This window comes from Acinonyx jubatus, chromosome B4 (genome assembly GCF_027475565.1).
Source record: "Acinonyx jubatus isolate Ajub_Pintada_27869175 chromosome B4, VMU_Ajub_asm_v1.0, whole genome shotgun sequence".
Lineage (NCBI taxonomy): Eukaryota > Metazoa > Chordata > Mammalia > Carnivora > Felidae > Acinonyx > Acinonyx jubatus.
This window is the reverse complement of record NC_069387.1, coordinates 17,949,264-17,971,120: the sequence shown is the minus strand read 5'-3', so window position 1 is coordinate 17,971,120 and position 21,857 is coordinate 17,949,264. Positions and strand designations below refer to the sequence as shown.

Here is a 21,857-nt window from a genome sequence, read left to right as displayed (position 1 = left end):
ACAACACAAAAAAATTCCCAAGAAACAGTACAGAGGTTTATCAAAAAATTAAAAATAGAACTATCATATATATGATCTGGTCATTTGACATCTGGGTATTTACTTAAAGAAAACAAAAACACTAATTCAAAAAAATACATGCACCCTATGTTTACTGAAGCATTATATACAATGCTTCAACGTTTTATTATATATGGAAACAAACCAAAAGCCCATCAATAGATGAATGGATAAAGAAGATGTATATATACACAATGGAATATTATGCAGCCATAAGAGAGAATGAAATCCTGCCATTTGTGACAATATGGATGCACATAGAGTGTATTAATGCTAAGTGAATTAAGTCAGACGGAGAATGACACATACCATATGATTTCACTCATATGTGGAATCCAAAAAACAAAACAAATAAAAACAGAAACAGACTGATAAACACAGAGAACAAACTGCTGGCCGCCAGAGGCGTGGGGGTTTGGGTGTTGGGCAAAGTAAGTCAAGGGGATTAAGAGGTACAAGCTTCCAGTTATAAAATAAATAAGCCACGAGGATGAAAAGTATAGGAAATAAAGCTAATAATACTATAACAACTTTGCATGGTGAAAGATGGTCATGGCAACCACAAAAAAAGATAACAAACACATAGTAGCATTCCCCCACATGAATGGCCCAGATGTAAATAAAAAAGGAAGTCAGAGAAGTTTAACAGAGATTAGAGTGACTACAAACAGAATGTTTCCAGATATGCTAAGCAAGGTCTACATGCTTTGTTTAGTAACACAATACAAACCACTATGTTATGGATGCTAGGATCATGGTAAGACTATAGAGAAGTTTGTTTCACCTGTCAAGCTCTCTTTATAATTTCTAAACTGCATTTCTTCCCTGGCACACTGAGTTAGTGAAAATAACTCACAGCAGCTGGATTCATCTTCATTAAAGTGACAGTCAGGCACTCCATCACAAAGCAGGAGGGATGGGATACATTCACCGCTCCAGCACCGGAACTCCATTTCACCACAACGCTGAGAAGGGGGGCTGAGAGAACAACCCATTTCATCAGAGCCATCTACGCAATCTTCCTGTCCATTACATTTCCCTGAGAGAGGGACACACTGGAGTGTGTAGATACAAGAAAATTGATCGGCTTCACAAGGTGATGGCTGTGGTGCCACAGGACCTAAAGAGAGAGCAAGTCATTTTCGTATTAGGAGAATCATCACCCTGTTTAGTGTTGAAACATCATAGGATACATTTATTCTTGGGTAAAAATGAAACACTTTGATAATTTAAGTAATTTAATTTCCAGTGAGGAATAACATGAGCTCTACAAAACATCCAGAGGCTATTAGAGAATATGCCTCATCTTAACCTCAGAAACAACATTCTTTTTTTTTTTTTGAAACAACATTGTTAAAAAGGGTATCATTGTCATGAAAAATGACACATTGAAATTAAAGAAGAAATTTTGGTTTGTGGATCTTAAATTTGACCACTAAGTCAGATTTTCCCTGAGAGTAAAGACATTTTACACAGCAAGTTAAGCACTTTGGAAAGCTGAATTCATCACTTTAGAGTTTTGTGAAGGGATTGTCATCTAGTAAATGACTCCGTTGGATTTGAACCACATTATCTTCAAGGTTCCTGCCAGTGCAGGATTTCATCTTGCCATCCATTATGATTTCATTGGTGCTTTAGATATGGCAGCACATGACCTTTGAGCTGTCATCAGGACCGAAGGTCAAAGAGCAGTGTGACAAACCCATAGGTGACATCTACGTCTGTGACTCAGCCCTGACCAGGGTGTCAGAAGCCAAATTTCCCAAGTTGGAGGCACAAAAGTTTTTAAAAACTTGAAGATAATGTGGTTCAAATCCAACTGACCCATTTTACACATGAGGATACTGAGTCCCATAAATTTTGGGAGTCCAAAGACATAATACTAGTTTAATAAATTTTTGACACATGAAAGTATTTTGTAGCAAAGGTTTAAATCAACTCTAAGCCAAAACTTAAAGCATGAGCAAAGAATGTTGACTTGCTGCTGTTTTCAGTGGTCAGAGAATATACATAATTACACTAACATGCTGGACCATTATTAGTGGAATGGTTCTTACACTTCATATTGCCTCTGTGACAGTTGTTGATGGGCTCATCAGTATATTAAGGGAAAAAAATAGGTAATAGCGGAGATCAGTTCAGGAATCGTTTTGTATTCTTTACATTTTAAAACAACTTTTATTTATATATTAGTTAAATTACATATAAGATTATATATTATATCTTATATAGAATATATATGTAAGCTATATATTCTATTTAATATTATATAAGAATGATCTGTTTGATGCATAAACATGGTGCTGTGAATTCATTTAAACTTAAATTTGCAAGTTCCTCTTCCTCCTCACTCACTCAGTAGTGGTAATGTATCTAGAATATATTTACACCCAAACTCTGCAGTGAAAGCCATATATTTCAGAGATCCTTTCATGGAAACCAGCATATTTAACTGGGGTAAAAGCGTGACTTTGAGACATTATTACCGTGTTCTTATTTAACGGCTAATAGGTCACAGCAGCACATACAGTTGTAGGGCTCAATGTAAACATCCTGAACTCAAACTGAGAAAGTAAGTTAGATTTAAATTTTTATACCTTCATGTATGTATGTGTGTATGTATGTATGTGTGTGTATATATCCCTTTATATATATTTTCTATACCTTTATATATATAATTATATTTATATAATACAGCTCTTATAATATTTAACCATGGTCAGATAGTTTATTTTTTTTCTTTCCACTAATTTCACATTTCAGAAAATGCGACAATCCTTTCTTTTATTTTTTTCTAAAATATTTTATACACTGAACTCTTATCTTTATGAACTCACTGAAGGTTGAGAAGTTTGGATAAACTCTGTGTATGATAAAAATTCAGAATCAGATTTAGTTATACACCTAATACTTAGCTAAGGTACTAACCCTTTCTGGAAAAAAAAAACATTAAGGAAGTAATTTTACCCCCTTCATGATTTTTTACTCTCCTGTTCAAAACAGTGTGTGTGTGTGTGTGCGCGCATGCGCGCGCGCTCTGTTACTTTTTTCTTTATATTAGATACATAAATACAAAATAATCTCTTTTATGTGGAGGCAGTGATTCCATTATTCTAGAATTATTTATATCAAAAGGTAGTCAGAACTCACTTGTCCTAGGTCCTTCTTTACAGGGAAGCTGGTGGGCTTATATTGACTTTCATGGACTCTTGTCTTGTGCTTCCCAGGTTCTAACAGCAAGATCAAGGTGTTAATTCCCACAGCTCCTGGGAAGTTTCCCAACAGTTCACAACTGAGTCCAGCCCCAGGAATTTCCCTCTAAAGTTATACACCCTCCGAGGATCATCTCCATTCACTGCCTGGTGCTCTGGGGATAAAATGGCCCGGCCCCTAAGCCTCGGTTTGGGACATCTATGAAAGGGATGGTGCAGCCCCAGAACTCCCGTGACATCGTCTGAGGCCCCTACTGCACCTGCATCTCAGTCCAACTGTCCCCCTACCCAGTCCAGTTTCCTCCACTTCGCAGGGGGTGCTGCTCACAGAATTTCCAATAACCTTGTGCATGAGAATCTGTGCCTCCGAGTCTGCTTCCCTGGGAACCCGACCTAAGATGCTCTCCAGCCATCAAAATGTATTTTGTTTTAAATTGAATTCCCCTGAATCACATCTCAAATTTTCCACTGAAGTGTTTCTGATGCAAGAGGAACATGAACTTGCATCCCTAGGGGAGTCTAAACAGGCTCTTAGCCAGAAGCAGTTTTCCATAAGCTCAGCATTTCTCTTAAGTCTCTTGTTTTCTCTAATGAAAATTCTGTATTCTACTACGTAATATATCCATGCTTTCTTCATATAAAAAAAAACTTCCTCCAGGTATTCAAATGAAACAAGTACTCAGGGAAGATGTAGTGTATTAATCTTCTGAATTCAATGCATTCTGCTCTATAATCCCTTTGAGAAGTTAAAAGAAGTTCTCCTAAAATTTTAATAACGATGTATTTATTCTTGGGTGTCACCCATGGAGTTAGCTAATCATTACAGGTAATGTAATTCTCATATGATTCTGTAAAAAAGGAACAATATTGGGGTGCCTGGGTGGCTCGTCGATTAAGTGTCAGACTTCAGCTCAGCTCATGATCTCACAGTTTGTGGGTTCGAGCCCTGCGTCGGGCTCTGTGCTGACAGCCTGGAGCCTGCTTCAGATTCTGTGTCTCCCTCTGTCTCTGTTCCTCCCCCACTCATACTCTATCTCTCTCTCGCTCTCAAAAATAAATAAACCATTAAAATTTTTTTAAATGAACAATATTAATTGTTCTCTTTTATAAACTGAATATTCTCAGTACCACCTTAAATACATATTATTAAATGAAAGAAAAAAAAAAACAAAGTCAATCTGAAAAGGCTACATATTGCCACATTCTAACTGTATGATATTCTGGAAAAGGTGAAACTGTGGAGACAGAAAAATGATCACTGGTTGCCAGGGGACCAGGGGAAAGAGGACATAAATAAGAGAAGCGCAGGGGATTTTTAGAGCAGTGAAATTATTCTGTATGACACCGTAAGGGTGGATACATGCCACATCATAGGCTGAATGTGTCCCCCCCAAATTTCATGCTGAAATGGGATGATATTTGGAAGTGGGGTCTTCCGGAGGTGATTGGCTCATGACTGATGGGCTCATGAAGGCAGAACCCTCATGAATATACAAATAGTTGGGGCGCCTGGGTGGCACAGTCGGTTAAGCGTCCGACTTCAGCCAGGTCACGATCTCGCGGTCCGTGAGTTCGAGCTCCGCGTCAGGCTCTGGGCTGATGGCTCAGAGCCTGGAGCCTGTTTCCGATTCTGTGTCTCCCTCTCTCTCTGCCCCTCCCCCATTCATGCTCTGTCTCTCTCTGTCCCAAAAATAAATAAACGTTGAAAAAAAATTAAAAAAAAAAGAAAAGAAAAAAAAACAAATAGCTCTTGCTACTTGAACCTACTGAGGACACAGTAAGAAGGCATCATCTAAGAGAAAACAGCCACAATATACCTCAGAATCTGTATTTTAGCCGGTAACTCATATTTGATGTTTGACTTCTGAAATTTCTATGTTCTGATTTCTCCTAATCCATTTAATTAAATTAAATTAATTAATTAATTTATTTATTTAAAATTTTTTTAAATGTTTATTTTGTTTTGAGAGAGCGCGAGCAGAGGATGTGCAGAGAGAGGGGGAGGCAGAATTTGAAGTAAGCACCAGCTTCTGAGCTTCCAGCCCAGAACCCAATACAGGGCTAGAACCCACGCGCTGGGAGATCGTGACCTGTGCTGAAGTTGGCCGACGGAGCCACCCAGCTGCTCCTCTCCAAATCCCTTTTAAAATTCAACATTTAGGGGCCCAGTCAGTTAAGCATCTCGCTCTTGATCTCAGCTTAGGTAAGATCTCACAGTTCGTGGGTTTGAGCCCCACATGGGCAGGCTGCTGTCAGTGCGGAGCCTGCTTAGTATCCTCTGTCCCTCTCTCTCTATCCTTTCCCCACTCATGCTCTCTCTCTGTCTCAAAAATAAATAAAAGTGCTGAAAATAAAATACAACATTTAAAATATGCGATACTTTGACAAATGTAGGGTGCATAGGTCAAGCACACTGGCCCATGACTTACCACACCCGGTGAGCTATTTAGTCAGGTTGTTTAGAAACAATGGAACTGAAGTGCAAGGCCAGTGAACACACGAGGGGAGGAATACCAGATCAGCCCCAACCCTAGGAAGCTTCCTTGGAAATGCATGTTGTTCACTATGTGAGAGAGTTACTCTGCGTGACAGCATAACGTGATCAGGGCAAAACTGAAACCAGGAAATCAAGCTGAAACAGCCCATTCAGTGCCCAGAGTGTCATTTTAATATGCCCCAAGGAGCATTGTTAGAATAGGGAAAAAAATGAAAGAAAGTAAGAGAGATAGAGGGTGGTTGCTCACAAACTGGAGACTGTGAAGGAGGGAGAGAGAGAAAAGCAGGAAGAGACACTCCAAGAAAACGTGGACTCATTTTGACAATACAATTCACTGTTGAATTTAACGTTGTTTCTTCTTGTTGTTGTTAAGCCAACATTCCTGAGGCTGTATCTGATTAGAGATATTGACCAGACCTGATGCTGGGGCAGGAAGGGGAAAAAGGCTGCTGTGAAAATTTAGTGTACATGCATGCACACACGCACACGTAGACACACTAATATACTCTCTCATATTAGCTGTAGGGGAATGGTTCTCAAATGAATTACAAGTCTAAAGTGTGCTGGGATCAATAATAAAGTCTATCTCAAGTTGTAGCTTGCAATGGATTTTCTCTCTGGATGTTAGAGCTGATTCAAACCTGTACCAACAATAAAGTTACACTCACTCGCTGTACCCCACCAAGTATGCTTCCTCTAGTGGGGAATAGGTGTGCCTTTATAGCGAGCATTATAAATTATACATAAGTCACTGCTCTCTTGTCTGTATCGCATGAGGAGTATGATAAACACATGAACACTTGCTTCTGTGTGTTTCAACGGGAAGTAAGTTAGAAACACTGCTTTAGAGTGCAGGGGATTTGTAGGCAAGCTGATTTTGAGAAAAGTGATTCTGAAACAAGCAGAAAATCCCACAATCAGAGCTATACTAGCTCCATCAAGAAGTAAAGTGAAACCAGAAAGAGAAAGAAAGAAAGAAAGAAAGAAAGAAAGAAAGAGAGAGAGAGAGAGAGAGAGAGAAAGAAAGAAAGAAAGAAAGAAAGAAAGAAAGAAAGAAAGAAAGAAAGAAAGAAGAAAGAAAGAAAGAATCTGAAACCGGCAGAAAATCCCAGAATCAAAGCTATACTAGTTCCATCAAGAAATAGCAATTCCATCCTTGCCACCATATATTTTCCAGGTCTTTGCCCATTTCTTGCTCTGACTTGTGATTTCGTGTTGAGTTTGGACATTCCAAGTCAGAGATGCAAAAGTTTCAAACTTCTCTTGAAAATACAGTGACATCTTAATGTCCAAAGAGTTAATGGCAAGAGGTATGTATTCAATAAATAGTTCTCAAATTGATGAATACTAAATCAAGGAAATTGTACTTTCCTTGATAATAGGCAGTTAAATAACAAAAATGGATAAAATAATGAATGAATCGACAAACTATTTCCATTGGTTTAATAAGCCACAAAATAGGGTAGATCAGAAAAAGAGAAACTGGGAAGTTATTTAAAAAATATCCTCCCAACAGATTTTAATAAACCTTTAGCAACTAAAGCTATCATACATTAATATGGACATTATGGGTTTTTACCAACTGCTTCAGTAATTTCATGAAATTCTACATAAAGGACTTTTGCAAACAATGCTCTCTCCAGATATGAATAAATCTGCTCTTTTTGTTTTGTAGTAAGTCTCAGGATAGGGAAAAGGAAAAACAAAAGCTAAAACACCTGAGATAAGGGGTGAGGAACTGGCATTGTTAACTAACTTTCATATTCCCAGTAACTAAGACATTCCTCTCATCACCGCCTTCTGCTTCATTCTGTGCTCTACAGAAAGTTACGATTCCTGATGTTTTGGGTCTTTCTTTGTCCTACAGGATGTTGAATTTCACTGTTCACTCACTTAGTTTGGGAAGCAGTTGAAATACCTTTCTTACAGCAATGAAAATTATTTCACACTGATAATTTATACTGAAACACAGTGAATGCTTTTATGATTTTCATAGAAGTTCAATAAGAACCTTAAGTCTCAAGGATAATCTGATGGATTTTTATCTTTATGATTAATATGTTTAATGAAAGAAAAATTGATTTCCTGTTTTGAAAGGAACTTCAGTTTTAAAGGGCAGGAATTAAGCTCTTGCCAAATATTGCCATACTCAATGACATAAATGGTAAAATGTTCATTACAAAATATATCAAATATAAATTGGTAATTGTCTCCAACATATATCTCATTAATAATACTCAAAAATATCACAAAAAGATCACTGTAGGACTATAGGAGGGGGAAAAGACTTTACACACACACACACACACACACACACACACATATATATTTCAGAATTCTTGATTGGAGGATATTTTGAGTTATAATTTTATGTTCCTATTCCCTGAAGGACCCTTCATAAAGTACAAAAATTTCCATTTCTTTTTACATTAATAATAGTTATCTCTAATTGGGAGTATAACGGAATCATTTTGGTCTTATTTAATTTCAATATCTAATAGCTGAAATATTCCCAGAAAGATGGAATGCGACCTTTGTTTGGACTAAAGGAAACAGAAGTCTGTGGCACTTATAGAGATATGTGGGGAACATGCAGAGTATTTAAGTCAGGAGGGCTAATCTGGCTTGTCAGAAGGGCTACATGAAAGAGAAAAGTCAAAAGTCTGACAGAAGAGACAAAAGTAAGGGAAATCTAAAATTTTCCAGAAGTTGGATCCAGTGTGGAAGCTGATAAGAACCCGAGATGCCAGATGCCAAACAGAAAGTAATCATTATTTTCAAAGTGAAGAGCTATAGCCACTCAAGACTAAGCTAAAATAAATACAGGAGAAAGCTGAAAGAAATTCAAAATTTATATATAAATTTTGTGCAGGCATGCACATGCACACACCGGAGGGTTGTTTGAAGCCATAAAGCTCTTCACTAGTGATAGAAAGGTGGAGAAGGCCTGGCAGGGGATATTGAGCAACAGAAGCAAAAAAACAAGAACAAAAACAAAAACAAAACAAAAACAAAACACAAAAAACCTGAGACTGTGATAGAGGAGTGAATACCCGACCGCTGGATCTCCTGCTCTCCCCCAGCTCATATGGAGGTTTTGAAAGAAACCTTGAAAGAAAATCAAGAATATATTTATGGAAAATCAAGAGCTGAGGAAACAGAACATACTTCAGAGGCCCCCAAAGAGTTATCACTTCTACTCAACATCAAGGTTTGCTACGATTATATCAAACCGCTTCCTAACTACAAAAACAGTGATAGCACGATAAATGACTGAAATTGCATAAATGAAGAATTTTCTGCCATCATATAACCCCAAATAATCTAAAACGTGTGTGAATGTGGGAACATATATAAAAATATAAAATGGTAGAGTTGCTGCTGGTCATTTGTTTTTTGTCATGAAGCCTGGAACCCAGAGAGACCCTAGTGGATAACAGATTCATTCCTATTTTATCATTTCCAGATGGTGCTACGCTCCTGGTCAGATATATCTATGCTAGCGTGACCTCTACTACACATGATGTTGGACCAGGTTACGTACTTGACCTAATTTAATGCTATTCACTTGATGGCTCTATCCCATATTAACTGCAACTTTATTTAATAGTTTAAAAATTCCCCAAATGCTGAACTCTTGACTTCTAAATTTGGGGCCATTATTATTAAATGCATTCCTTTTTAAATTCATGCTTCATATTGCTTCCAGTATACATTTCCCAAAGGAAGATTCCTGCTCAAAAATGGTTCTCTAGTGCCTTACAGGATTAAATCCACTGTCCTTACAGGATGAAGTACCACTGTCCTAATGCCTGACTCAGCCTCACCTATGTTCTCCCTATCAAATCTAAAACTGCCAAGGAATAATGAATGTGTCAGATATGACGGTATTATACTCTTTGCTGGCTGGGAAGGGACCAGGAAAGAAAATGTCATTGTCAATCCTGTGAGTGGGAAAACTTTTACTTAACAGAAATTTTGAGTATTTTGGCACCGATCAGTTACTAGATTTTTTCTCTAAGTGTAGAAGGCTTGAGATGGAGAGTGGGAAGCTCTCTCTCCATCACACTCCATATACAACTGAAGGACATCTATAAAGAGTTTTAAGCAATCTGTGAGGGAATATTGTTCAATTTCACACACACTTTGGAAATAGCTGCTGTACATGTCTCGGGAAGGTCAAGGAGAGAGAGATGATGGCTGGTGGTAGAGAAGACCAGTCAGGAGTCAAATATAATTCTACGTGGTCTTTCAGAGACCTCTCAGTTGTAGTATCTTGACCACTTCTATGAGCCAACCAGAGAAAGTGGTTGTGATACCACAACTTCCATTAATAGGGCACTGGCACTAAAGACAGAGATAAACATAGCTGTTTAATTGAATCAGTATTAACTTTTGAGAAATATTAATAAGTAGCTTTACCTAAAGTTTGTAGTGTTGAATTTTCATTACTTAAAAAACACATAATTTTTAAGACTAATTTTTGCCTTTCTGATAAAATGATTAAAAGTGATTACTAGGGGCTCCTGGCTGGCTCGGTCCGCGGAGCATGTGACTCTTGATGTTGAGGTTGTGAATCTGAGACACCCATTGGGTGTAGAGATTACTTAAAAATAAAATCTTTAAAAAAAGTGATTACTTTAAAATATATTGGGTTATCTTGTCCCATATGCGATTCTACAGAAGGCATGACTAGCATTATGTTAATTATATTACAATCAAAAAGACCAGAAGGGGCAAAAAAGCAAGGTCAGTATATTTTAGAACTTGGACTGATTTCCTAATTGATTAATCATGTGCTCCATCTGGCATAAACAATCTAGCCCACCATTTCTTTAGACCTGTTTTTACCAAAACCTGGTTATTTCTCTAACTTCATGTTTTCTATTTTAAGTTTATATTAGCGAAAATAACTCATACATATAAACCCATTTATTCTTTGTTAAACCAAGAAAGTTGTGTGTTTTATTGGTTTGTTTTCTATTTTTCCCATTTCCAACTGTTTCCACAAAGAGTGACCAGTTCTTTCTGGGTAAAATGTTCTCACATGCCAGTAAGATGTTATCAGAAAAACTGTTATCAGAATTGTTGAAGTCACCTGATTTTTAATTTAAAAAAACTTCTTAAAACAGATTTTTTAGTGAAGCAGTGTCACTTTCTTATTCAATTTCTTAGGCAACAAACAAACAAACTTGTTTTCATAAAGTCTGGATATTTTCCAGAAAACAACATATGTGTTCCAGGGAATCAGGAAAACCATAATAAAAGTAGACTCTAATAGCCCAAGAGAACAAAACAGAGCCAAATTGACCTTGGCAATGAAAAGCTCCCAAAATCTCTCAGACACACTTGGCCTGGTAAAACAGTTGGCCTGCTGAGTATTTCTGAGTGAAAAGAAAGGATTTAGCAAAGGTTATGATAATTTCCAAAAATGACTAGGAATTTAGGAATTGATTATTGTTTCCATATGATAGAGAAATTACAAAATCACCACACCATGATTATATATATACATATATATATATATATATATCACACATATACATAACACACATATATATAACACACATATATATAATGTATATATAAAACTTATACATTAAATATTATGTATACATTTATATATCATACATATATATGCATATGTTTATATGATCATAAATAAATATGTTTATATGAAAACATCAGTGTTCACATAAAAGCATTAATCTTTAAGACAGAGAGTTAGAACAGTAACTTGTGGTTTATCTTCAGGTTCAGTATAAGGTACTTGTCAAATACAGGCTAATGGAGTATGGTTCATATTGGGACTGATTTTTCTATGGTTTTCATTTGGATTTCTTCCCCCTAATTTAAAACATTCCTTCCAGCCTGACGATCAGCAGGAAATCAAGCAAGAACCATTGCATAGTATAATATTCAAGTTTCCCCAAATGTAGTGAAGGGGGAATCCGGGTCTTGCTCCCATAAGTCTGCTTGGTATTAGCTTTTAGTGCCATTTTCTGGTTCTTGTGGTGTGTGTGTGTGTGTGTGTGTGTGTGTGTGTGTGTGTGTGTGTTCCTTTAAATGTAATGTCCTTCCCAGAGTAAAACGGAATTATCCCATCCTTTGATAAACTATGAGGACTTCATGGCCCACAATAATAGATATAAAGGCTAACAATATCCAAAAGCCAGTAAGTGAACTGGGGTTGACTGATTTTCATTTTCTTTTGGCTTTTTGTACATTAATCACTCTTAATTTTAAAATTAGACCCATGATCACTAAATGAATCAAAATTATAAGAATGAACCATACATTAAAATGTTTTAAGTAATTTCTCTACAATTGCTCTACCACTTCTGATATAAAATGAATATCTACTCTGTATCATATACTGATTTAAATTTATTTTATATTTTTCTCCAGCAACCTAAAAGTTAAAGATCACTCATTGTCACTAGAATTAAAACACACACACACACACACACCACCACCACCACCAACAACAACAGCAACAATGACAGGATAATGGCAATGGGGATTTTTCAACATAGAGGACCCCAAAAATGACAGAAAATAAGCTATGCATATCACAAAATACCATGTAAGCTGTATTAGAGGAGAGCTGCAAAGTTCAAGTTAAGAGAATCTGCAAAAGGGGCTGGCTTCCTGTGGGGAGTATTAAGGATAAATTCATGAAAAAACGTGGCTTTGATCTGCCCTTGAAAGTGGAAAAGCATTTATACAAGAGGAGGTAAAGGGCAGGGCATTCCCAGCCAGAGAAGTAGTAGGACTAAAATCATGGAAGTGAGAGAATATGGGGCACAGCTGAATAGAAGCAGGAGGTCCTACTTTAAGGGATTATTTTGTGGACAGAGACAGATAAGACAGGAGTTGTACTAAAGGATAAGAAATATATTGAGTATGCAATTGAGAGCCGCTATGGATTTTTCTTCTTCTTTATAACTTGTATGAATTTGTATATTTTGATTAGTTTCCCTTTTATTTCTTCTCTCTACATTGAAGTACAGACAGATAATTTATTATTCCTGGTCAGCTTTATAATCTGGTCCATATACTGCAGACTATCCAAGCTTGATTATGATTAAAAGAAGAAGAGGAATGGCCATCATTCCTCTTGTGGATGATGTGGAGATTAGATATGAACGAGTATAGCTTTTAGGGGACTCTAAGTATGGGCTTGGTCAATGCTATGCTTCCAACCAGCTCTTTTAATTATGATGGAGTGACACAGGGACCATTAGAGATTGTTCATAGTGTGCATGGCAGGGGAGTAGATAGACCAGCTTCCTAAACAAATCTTCAAAGACAGTGGAATTAGCCAGTTTTACCCTCTGATTTAGTTCATCTTACTTGCTTCCCTCTCATTTTTCTGTGTTAGATTTTCAGTATTACGTTTAATTTTGGAACTATCCAAAATCCTTCCAATAAACTTAGCTTCTACTTAGTTAGCCCTAGTCAGATTGTGTGGCTTGTAATAAAAAAAAATTATTTTTGATGTGTTGAATAAGAAAGATGTAAGGTCTACTTTTCTGGAACTTACTTTATAATAGGTGCTAGAAGATGAATTTGGTAGCAGTATAAGTGACAGTAAATTAGATAAATCAGTTATGCAGCCATTATGGAGATTCCTGTGAATAATAAGGATGCCTTGAACTAGAGTTTGGGCAGTAAAATGGAAGCAGGGGGTGGGGCACGGGAAGAAGGCAAAATCTATAGAATTCGCTGCTTGAGGTGTGTTTAGAGTAAGGGAATGCAGGGGTAAACACACACACACACACGCACACACACACACACACACACACACACACACACACCAAAACAAAAAAACTTATATTCTTATCTTCCCTTCCAACCCCAATCCAGGAGAGCACACAGCACATTCTCGACAAACACTGACTCAATAAAGGGCAGGTCTGCTCAACTTCACAACACACTGTGCAGTGATGAGTCTTCTCTAACTACAATGACCCCTCTGCTTTCACCTGCCGGCCCTCACCCCTGAAACCTCCTTAACTGCACCCCTCCTCCTACTCCCTGGACTCTCTCCCTCTCTTGGTCATTCTCTATGCATTCTTCTGCTTTCCTGATCCTCTTGTACAAATCCAGTCCTGATCATAAAATGGCAGGTTTGGAAGGGACTTAAGAGATCATCTACTTCATTTTCCTGATGATAAAACATGGTCTCAAGAGCTAAAATGATTTTCTCAAAATTATACACTTAGGCATGATTTAGACTCATGTCTCCAATATTTTAGTACATTTGTCACCTCTCCACCATGTTTGCTCAATGTCATGTTTGCTCAACAAACTCACTCAATACATGTTTGCTCCAAATGTCAGATATAACACTTTAGGTAACTACTCTCTCCATACCTTCAAGTAGATCCAATGAGGTTGCAACTGTTTATTTGGTGGTGTTGCATGCTCCCTGGCATGTCACTATGGGGTTCCACATACCCCCATTTGAGAAACATTGGTTTAATGCAGGATTTTCTAAAAACATCTGCTTGAATCAACCATGAAGCACTGTTGTAAAAATTATGCCTAGAGATTCTGGATTTTGGATGGGGACTGGGTGGGGGGGTTGGTGGAGGCACTTCTTTTACAGAAACGTACAGAAAGAAGACAACTTGTGGTTTAATGCCAAATGTCTTACTGTTTCTTTTTTTACTACCCTTGAAAGCATAATCTGTTCTGTAATATAGTAGGCAACAACCCAATTATACTGACGAAAATGTTAGAGACCCTGCTCACACGATCAGTTATAACCATTACCGTGATTATTTAGAATACTGACGTTTCAGCCCATGTTTCCTACACCTTGTGATGGGTTCTGGAGATGAAATAGACATGTTTCTCCTGCTCTTGAGGAGCTCAAAATTAGTCAGAAGTGATTAACGCATGTATGTGTACGTACATAAATGCATGTTTGCATGTGTGTGACAAGAGCTAAGAATAAGTAGGGGAAGGAAAGAAATGGAAGGAAGGACAGAGAAGGCTTCAATGGAATGGTGACTGGGAGGAGCTAAGACTAGAAATGACCAAGAACATTTACTGTTGGAAAGACAGAGGTTTGTTTTTGTTTTTTCCTTCAGACACATGGTGACAACAAAGAGTGTGGTTATGGATACAGGCACATTTGCAGGTGGAAAAGAGGTTTAAGGGAGTTTGTTACAAATGCCAGTTATTTTCTATTCAAAGGATACGGGAACATTGGCAGAGTGAACAAAGTTCAAGGGAGCAGCTGGGAGATTTGAGAATTGTTGTAGAAAAGCAGTGCCAGGAATGGGAAAAAGATGTGTGCAGGACCCTGGACTGCCCAGCTAAGGTGATAAACCAACATTTTTAATGGCCTCAACAGCATGACTAGCAGCAGCCTGGAAAATACAAAGGGTTATAGTAACCCAGTTTCGAAGACTGGTAAGGTCATTATGACTGAGAATGACACAGATACTTGTATTTATTCTACAGAGTTGGTCTGATAAATAAATGTGTTAATACATGCAAAGTAGTCAGCACAATGCCTGGCACATAATTAGAACCCAAATTTATCTCTAAAAAATTGGACATAAAATAATTCAAAGTGCTGACTGACAGTGGAATTGAGATGTTGGATCATTAGATCTGGGATTATTAGCGGGAAAAGTATAAAGAAGCTGTTTTATTGGGGGGGCGGGAAGCAGGAAGTATTGAGAATCTGGGATTATATTTTTTCTTATTATGCTGGAAAACAGGTTTAGGAAGAGTAATCAGGAAGTAGAGGATATAATGATCAGATGAGATTTTCAGCCCTAAAATTTCAGATGGAATGATAGGACCCAGGATGTAAGTGTGGGAGCTGGTTATGGAGGAGGAAGACTTATGAGGGTGACTAGAATTGAGAAGGTTAATATTTCACATAGGCTGAATAACCTGGAAGGTGAAATTGCCCAGGATTTAGGTTCCAGAGAAAAACCATTAGTAGGATAAGAACCCATATCTGTGGCCTTAAAAAAAAACGTTTTTACGTTTTTAAATTTTTAAAAATTTTTATTTTTTTAAACTAATCTCTACACTCAATTGGGGCCCAAACTTACAACCCCAAGATCAAGAGTTGGATGCTCTACTGACTGAGCCAGCCAGGGATCCTCAAAAGAAGAAACTATTAAATAGTTCTATAAAAATAAAATTTTGAAAGAGGCATAGCATAGCCATAAAGGCAATAACCCTATTATTTAACTTTGAAAATCTGAAGACTTTATAAAGAACATATGGCTACTTCAGTGGGAGCATCATAAACAGCAGAAATTCAGATTTCAGTTCAGCGAATTATTTCTTACAAAAAGAGTTACTGACAAGATTCTAGGATTCTTTATGCAATAAAGAATTCTAGAATTCTAGATTGTACAGTAGAAACACTGAAGAGAAGGGAAATAGCCTAGAGAATGAGGGAAAGTGAATGTGGATGGAAAAGATGGTTTGGAAGATGATGGGTGACCAGAAGAATCTTTACCTTGTATACTATTGCGAACCTTCAGAAATAAAGAAAGCAGACAATAATGCTCTTTTAATAGAATTAACTTTCCTCTATGTCTCTTAAAGAACTGTAATTGAAGTAATTTGGTTGCCTAGAGGACATGAAAACTTTATGGTTAAGCTCATTGCCAGAAAAACTTTACCTCCTACAACATATTTTGTTCTTCCTTCAACGGACGAATGGTACTGTACCTGGACACAAATGTTATTCATCAGGAATTCCCAGTTCTTCTATTTTTAGATAGTAAAAACAACACTTGCACATCTCATCTACTGACAAAACTACTCACCTCCAAAGACACATTCTGGGGTGAAAGAGATGTCATCAAGGGCTATAAAAACGTCTTCACTTCCAGCCAAATCAGCTTCAAATGCCACTTTAAATGCACTGTTACTAGAGAGCGGTACATATCCATACATCCAACCAGTTCTTTTATTTCCAATCACTGACCACACCAGGATGTTCAGCCCAGATTCCTCAATGGTATATACCTAATAATGGGATGGAAAAAAAAGAAAGAAAGAAAAGAAAAGGCAACTCTTTATGGTTTGCATGTTGTACGTATATGGCATCCTGGTTTAATGAAAGAATGGAGTCTGGCAACGTGACAACACAACACCTTGACTATGATATTTCTATCTGTACATAAGGGGATTACAAAGTGAGTTGTGTTTTCTTTAAGTTGTTAGACCTTCGTTTGGTTTGGTGTTGTCACGTCAATTTCCGTGTATCATATTAGGTATGGCCAAAACCTAAACTATCTTAAGAATCTATAAGAGCTGGAGAAAATATTAAACTAGAATTTCTCATTGCTAAAGGACTTCGTCCATGTTTCACTGAGGTTGTTTTAAAAGAAGAGAACGCTTACAGTAAGTGAAGATGATCGTATACATATTTATGTATATGTACCTGTGTGTGTACATATACATACGCATTTCAGAAGCCAAAACAATGTGCAGAACATACTATTTTCACAAACAGGAAATCTTCCTGAATTAATTAACATCAGTATCTAAGACCTTTTTTTTTAAGTGCAAGGACTAACATATTTAACAAATAAAAAGTGAAACAGAAATAAAGTTAGCTTTAAAACCAACCACCATGCCAAGTCCCAATAATCTTTTTAAACTGTAAAAACAATTCAAAACAAAACAAAAAATGCCACTTCCTAGTGTTCTTCAAAAAAATCTGTATTTTAAACAACAACAAAAACAAGTAAGGTTGTAAACATATTTTTCTGTATTACCTTTTTGTACCTAACTTTCAGTTATCATTTCCCTAGAAATGATAGTTATATATATTATAGTTTGTAATATAATTTAATAATCACTTACACAACTCTTTCTTTTACACAGGAAAAAAAAATGACCCAGAGGAAAGAAAACCCATGGACAGTAATTTTCTTCTATCGCAAAGGTGTTTTTGTCCAATGACATTCCTCCCTACTAAAAAAGTCTTACTTTCTCTCTTAAGATCAAAATTTATCTAAAGATAATTTATCCTATAAAAGTTTATCCAAATTTTATACTACCAGGAAAAAATGATACCACTCATTCTGTTGCATGTAATGTTAATACTGGCATTCCACAAATATTCCCAAGAGCCACTAAATAATCTAGAGTCAGAAATTAGCATGCTGCTAATGTTCACTATTACAAAAAGTCTAAGTCAGAAATCCATAGATATTTATCCAAAGGATACAAAAATGCTGATTCGAAGGGGCACACGCACCCTGATATTTATAGCAGCACTACTGACAATAGCCAAAGTATGGAAAGAGCCCAAATGTTCATCGACTGATAAATGGATAAAGAAAATGTGCTATATATATACATACACAATGTAATATTAGTCAGTGATCCGAAAGAATGAAATCTTGCCATTTGCAATGACATGGATGGAGCCAAAGTATATTATGCTAAGCAAAATAAGTCAGAGAAAGACAAATATCATATGATTTCACTCAAATGTGGAATTTAAGAAACAAAACATATGAACATAGGGGAAGGGAAGCAAAAATAAAATAAAAACAGAGAGGGAGACAGACCTTAAGGGACTCTAAAATACAGAGAACAAATTGAGGGCTGCTGGTGAGGTGTTGGGTGGGGGGATGGGCTAAAAGGGAGATGGGCGTTAAGGAGGGCACTTGCTGGGATGAGCACTGGTGTTACATGTAAGCGACAAATCACTAAATTCTATTCCTGAAATCATTGTAACACTATATGTTAACCAACTCAGATTTAAGTTTAAAAAAAATCCACCTCTTAATGGAAGCTAAAACAATAAAAAATACATCAAGATGATCATAGACAAAGAAAAACAGAAAAAATTGCCCAAGGTTAGGAAACATGAAAAGTGAGATCTAACATCAACAGTGTGGAAAAGCACACATTTTCTAGCAAAAAATCACTTTTTATATTGATTCCTCAATAAGCGAAATAAGCTGAGTCAATATGAAAGGAATTTGGGTCATTTGAGTGTTTCCCATCTCACACCTAAGCAAACACTCATCCCAAAGAGCATTCAGTTCAAGGATCTGGTGGGTACCTATTTCTAAAACTAAATTAAAATTTTTAAAAAGAATTAAAAAGGTAAAAAGCTTCCAATTCAATATAATAACAGGACAACTTTACAAAATCAACCTAAATTGAACTGTCTCAGTCTCTCTCTCTCTTTTTTTTTCTTCATAAATCCTAGGTTACATCACAAAGATTTAAAAGGGGATGGTTTTATTTTATTTATTTTATAACTCTTTCTGGAAAAACCAATTTAGAAGATCAAATTACATGAAAATAAAACCCAATACTTCCTGTTTTTCAAAACCCTAGTATAAATGTATTTTATTAATATATCTATTTTTATTGTTTTTCACCTCATTTTTCTCTCTGCTTTCAGTCTTCTTAATCTTCAGTTGATCTTACATGCTCATGCCAAATTCCATTTCCTCCATCCTTCTTTTACTCTGCTTCTCCCAAATCCACCACCACATCCCTGCCTGTTCTCCCTCCCCCTGTGCCCCATCAAGCCTATCAACTCTCCAATAAACTTCAACCCATGTCATCTCATTATTTCACCCTAGTATAGTCCACATTAATTCTGAGCAATTTCACCAATTCATTAGTTAATGCCAGTGAGACTTTTTGACAACCTCATGGGCTGTTTCAATCGTAACATGTATTATTAAATTGAATAATTACATGTTATGTCCAGTGTTTCTGTAGCCACAATGGCCAATGGTAAAAGTAAGAGGATCATGTAAAGATTCCAGATAGTGATTTTTTTTAATATGGCCAATGAGAAACCCACAAAAGGATAACATTATGTGTTTCTGTCTTTCAATGAAAATAATGTTCACTGTCCAGAAAAATTGTTGTGATAACCATCAGCAAAATAATTATGTTTAAAAAACTTTTTAGGGGCACCTGCATGGCTCAGTCAGTTAAGTGTCCAACTCTCAATTTTGGTTCAGGTCATGGTTTCATGGTTCCTGAGATCGAGCCCCATATCGGGCTCTGATCAGCTCAGAGACTGCTTGGGATCTCTCTCACCCTCTCTCTCTGTGCTCCTGAACCACTAGTGTGCATGCACATGCACACACTCTTTCTAAATAAATAAACTTAATTTTTTTAAAAAACATTTACTTCTTTGAAAAAGTAGAATGGCTAATATCCTTGAAAAATAGTTTAATTTGTTCCTAATTTTATATTTTATCACACATATTTTACTGAAAAACAATTTATGTTGCAATAATAACTTACTATTTGAAATAGCTTCTCAAATCTGCAACTGGACAAATAATTTGGCTACTTCTATTTTGATATTCTAAATTTTGGTTGGATGCTTACCCATTGATATCATAATAGTCAACATTATACGTTATAAAACATTTTATCATGATTTTTATCACAAAACAAAATGGATTCAAAGAAATATATAAACACATTATGTTTAGACATTATAATCAAGATTATATTATATTCAAAGATGATGTCATAACTGAAACTATTTATGATACAGGGCAGGGAAAACTTGAAGAGAACTTGCTATATCAAAACACAGAATAGAATTATGTGTCATATACATACAAATATTATAATAATATCCCATTAAATTTATGTTAAGTTTTTTGAGGAGGAAACTCCTCCACATTTACTTAGTACAACCATACCTTTGGAGGAAAATATCAACAGATATAAAGAGGTAATAGAAAATATGAGTGTTAATAATTAAATTACAGGACAGTATGGAAATGAGAGAGAAGCTATTTCGATAACGTCCGAGTATGTAGGTTTTCCAGGTAAAAAAATTGGAAGAGTCTGAATAGTAGATTTTCCTGAAGTTCCTCTCCTGAAGCCAGTCAAAATCTCTAAGGGCCTACAACACAGAAGGTAGGCTGATGCTGACTTAAACTCTCTTAATGGACACTTCTGGATATTAGAAACAATTTATCTATTTCACTATATATTTATCTTATTGAAATTAGTGCATGAAATGCATAAGTAAGATGAAACCTTGCCTATACATGGTCCCAGTAATTCCCAGCTATTCTGCTAGATGTCTGTTCATTAACAACCACTGATAGCACAAAGCAGTGAACTGAGCTACACTTAATCCATATCAGTGCAGTTTCTCTTGATTCATTTGCAAACACTTTAATTTATATAATAGAAGAAAGAAAAAATCAAAAGCAATGGAAGAAGAAATTTGCCTCAAAAAGAAGTTATAGGCTATAAACTCATTTAATTAAAGATAGAAATAATCCATATTAATGAGAATTTAGTACATTTACATACATTATGTTATGTGAACCCTACTACACATGTGGGCCTATTGACTGCCCTCTACAAATCTGGATTCGAGTTGTAGAGAGATATTAAACAATTCATTAGTCGTACACAGCACAGACTTACAGTCCTCCATATAGCATGTAAGGAGATTAGAAATCATCATTCCAGTCTTCGCAACAAGGAAAAGGCTGAGCTGAAAACCAACAATTGTTCTTAGATCCATCAGATAATTATTGTCACAGAGTAATCATGACCACTGCCCCCCAATTTGGGGAGAAAAATAGGCAGACACAAAGAATCACAACTTATCAGGGCAGAAGCCCAGGCAAAGAAACTCCTGTGGGAACCAGTAGTAGGGTAGGAGAATCTGGATTGAAATTGATGAATTGCTGGACTTGTCACTATGGATAAGTTTCAAAGTCAAACATTCTTGAAGGGATCCCACACTTTTGTGAACTTGACTTCTAGGAGCCCTACCAGTCTCTCACATTGAAAATCAGAGAAAATTTTGGCAAATAAAGAGGAAAAGTAGCCATTTTGAAATACACACAAAGCATTCTGTTCTTCCTGGCAAGACTTGCCCTTAAGACAAACTACTTAAAGAAAACAACCTCACTGGAGAAAAGAAAATACCTAATTCCAACTCCTGGTACCTTTCCAGGTGGGGAAAGAGAAATTCCAGCCACGTCTACCCTTCCTGTCTTACATCAGGAGTGGAAACACAAACAAACAAACAAACAAACCAAAAACTGGAAAAGCAATTGTAAAGGATACAACCC

General features: G+C 36.5%; 1 protein-coding gene across 3 annotated transcripts in view; it reads right to left on the bottom strand.

Annotated features, from left to right (window-relative positions):
* MALRD1 (MAM and LDL receptor class A domain containing 1) overlaps positions 1 to 21,857 on the bottom strand; it is a 754,681-nt gene that overhangs the window by 150,570 nt on the left and 582,254 nt on the right. For all 3 annotated transcript variants that reach the window (XM_027074220.2, XM_053225367.1, XM_053225368.1), the window contains 2 exons: positions 16,581 to 16,782; positions 917 to 1,180 (listed from right to left, as the gene is read on the bottom strand). In XM_027074220.2, the coding sequence (XP_026930021.1) occupies positions 917 to 1,180; positions 16,581 to 16,782 (466 nt within the window). The remainder of the gene's footprint in view (positions 1 to 916; positions 1,181 to 16,580; positions 16,783 to 21,857) is intronic.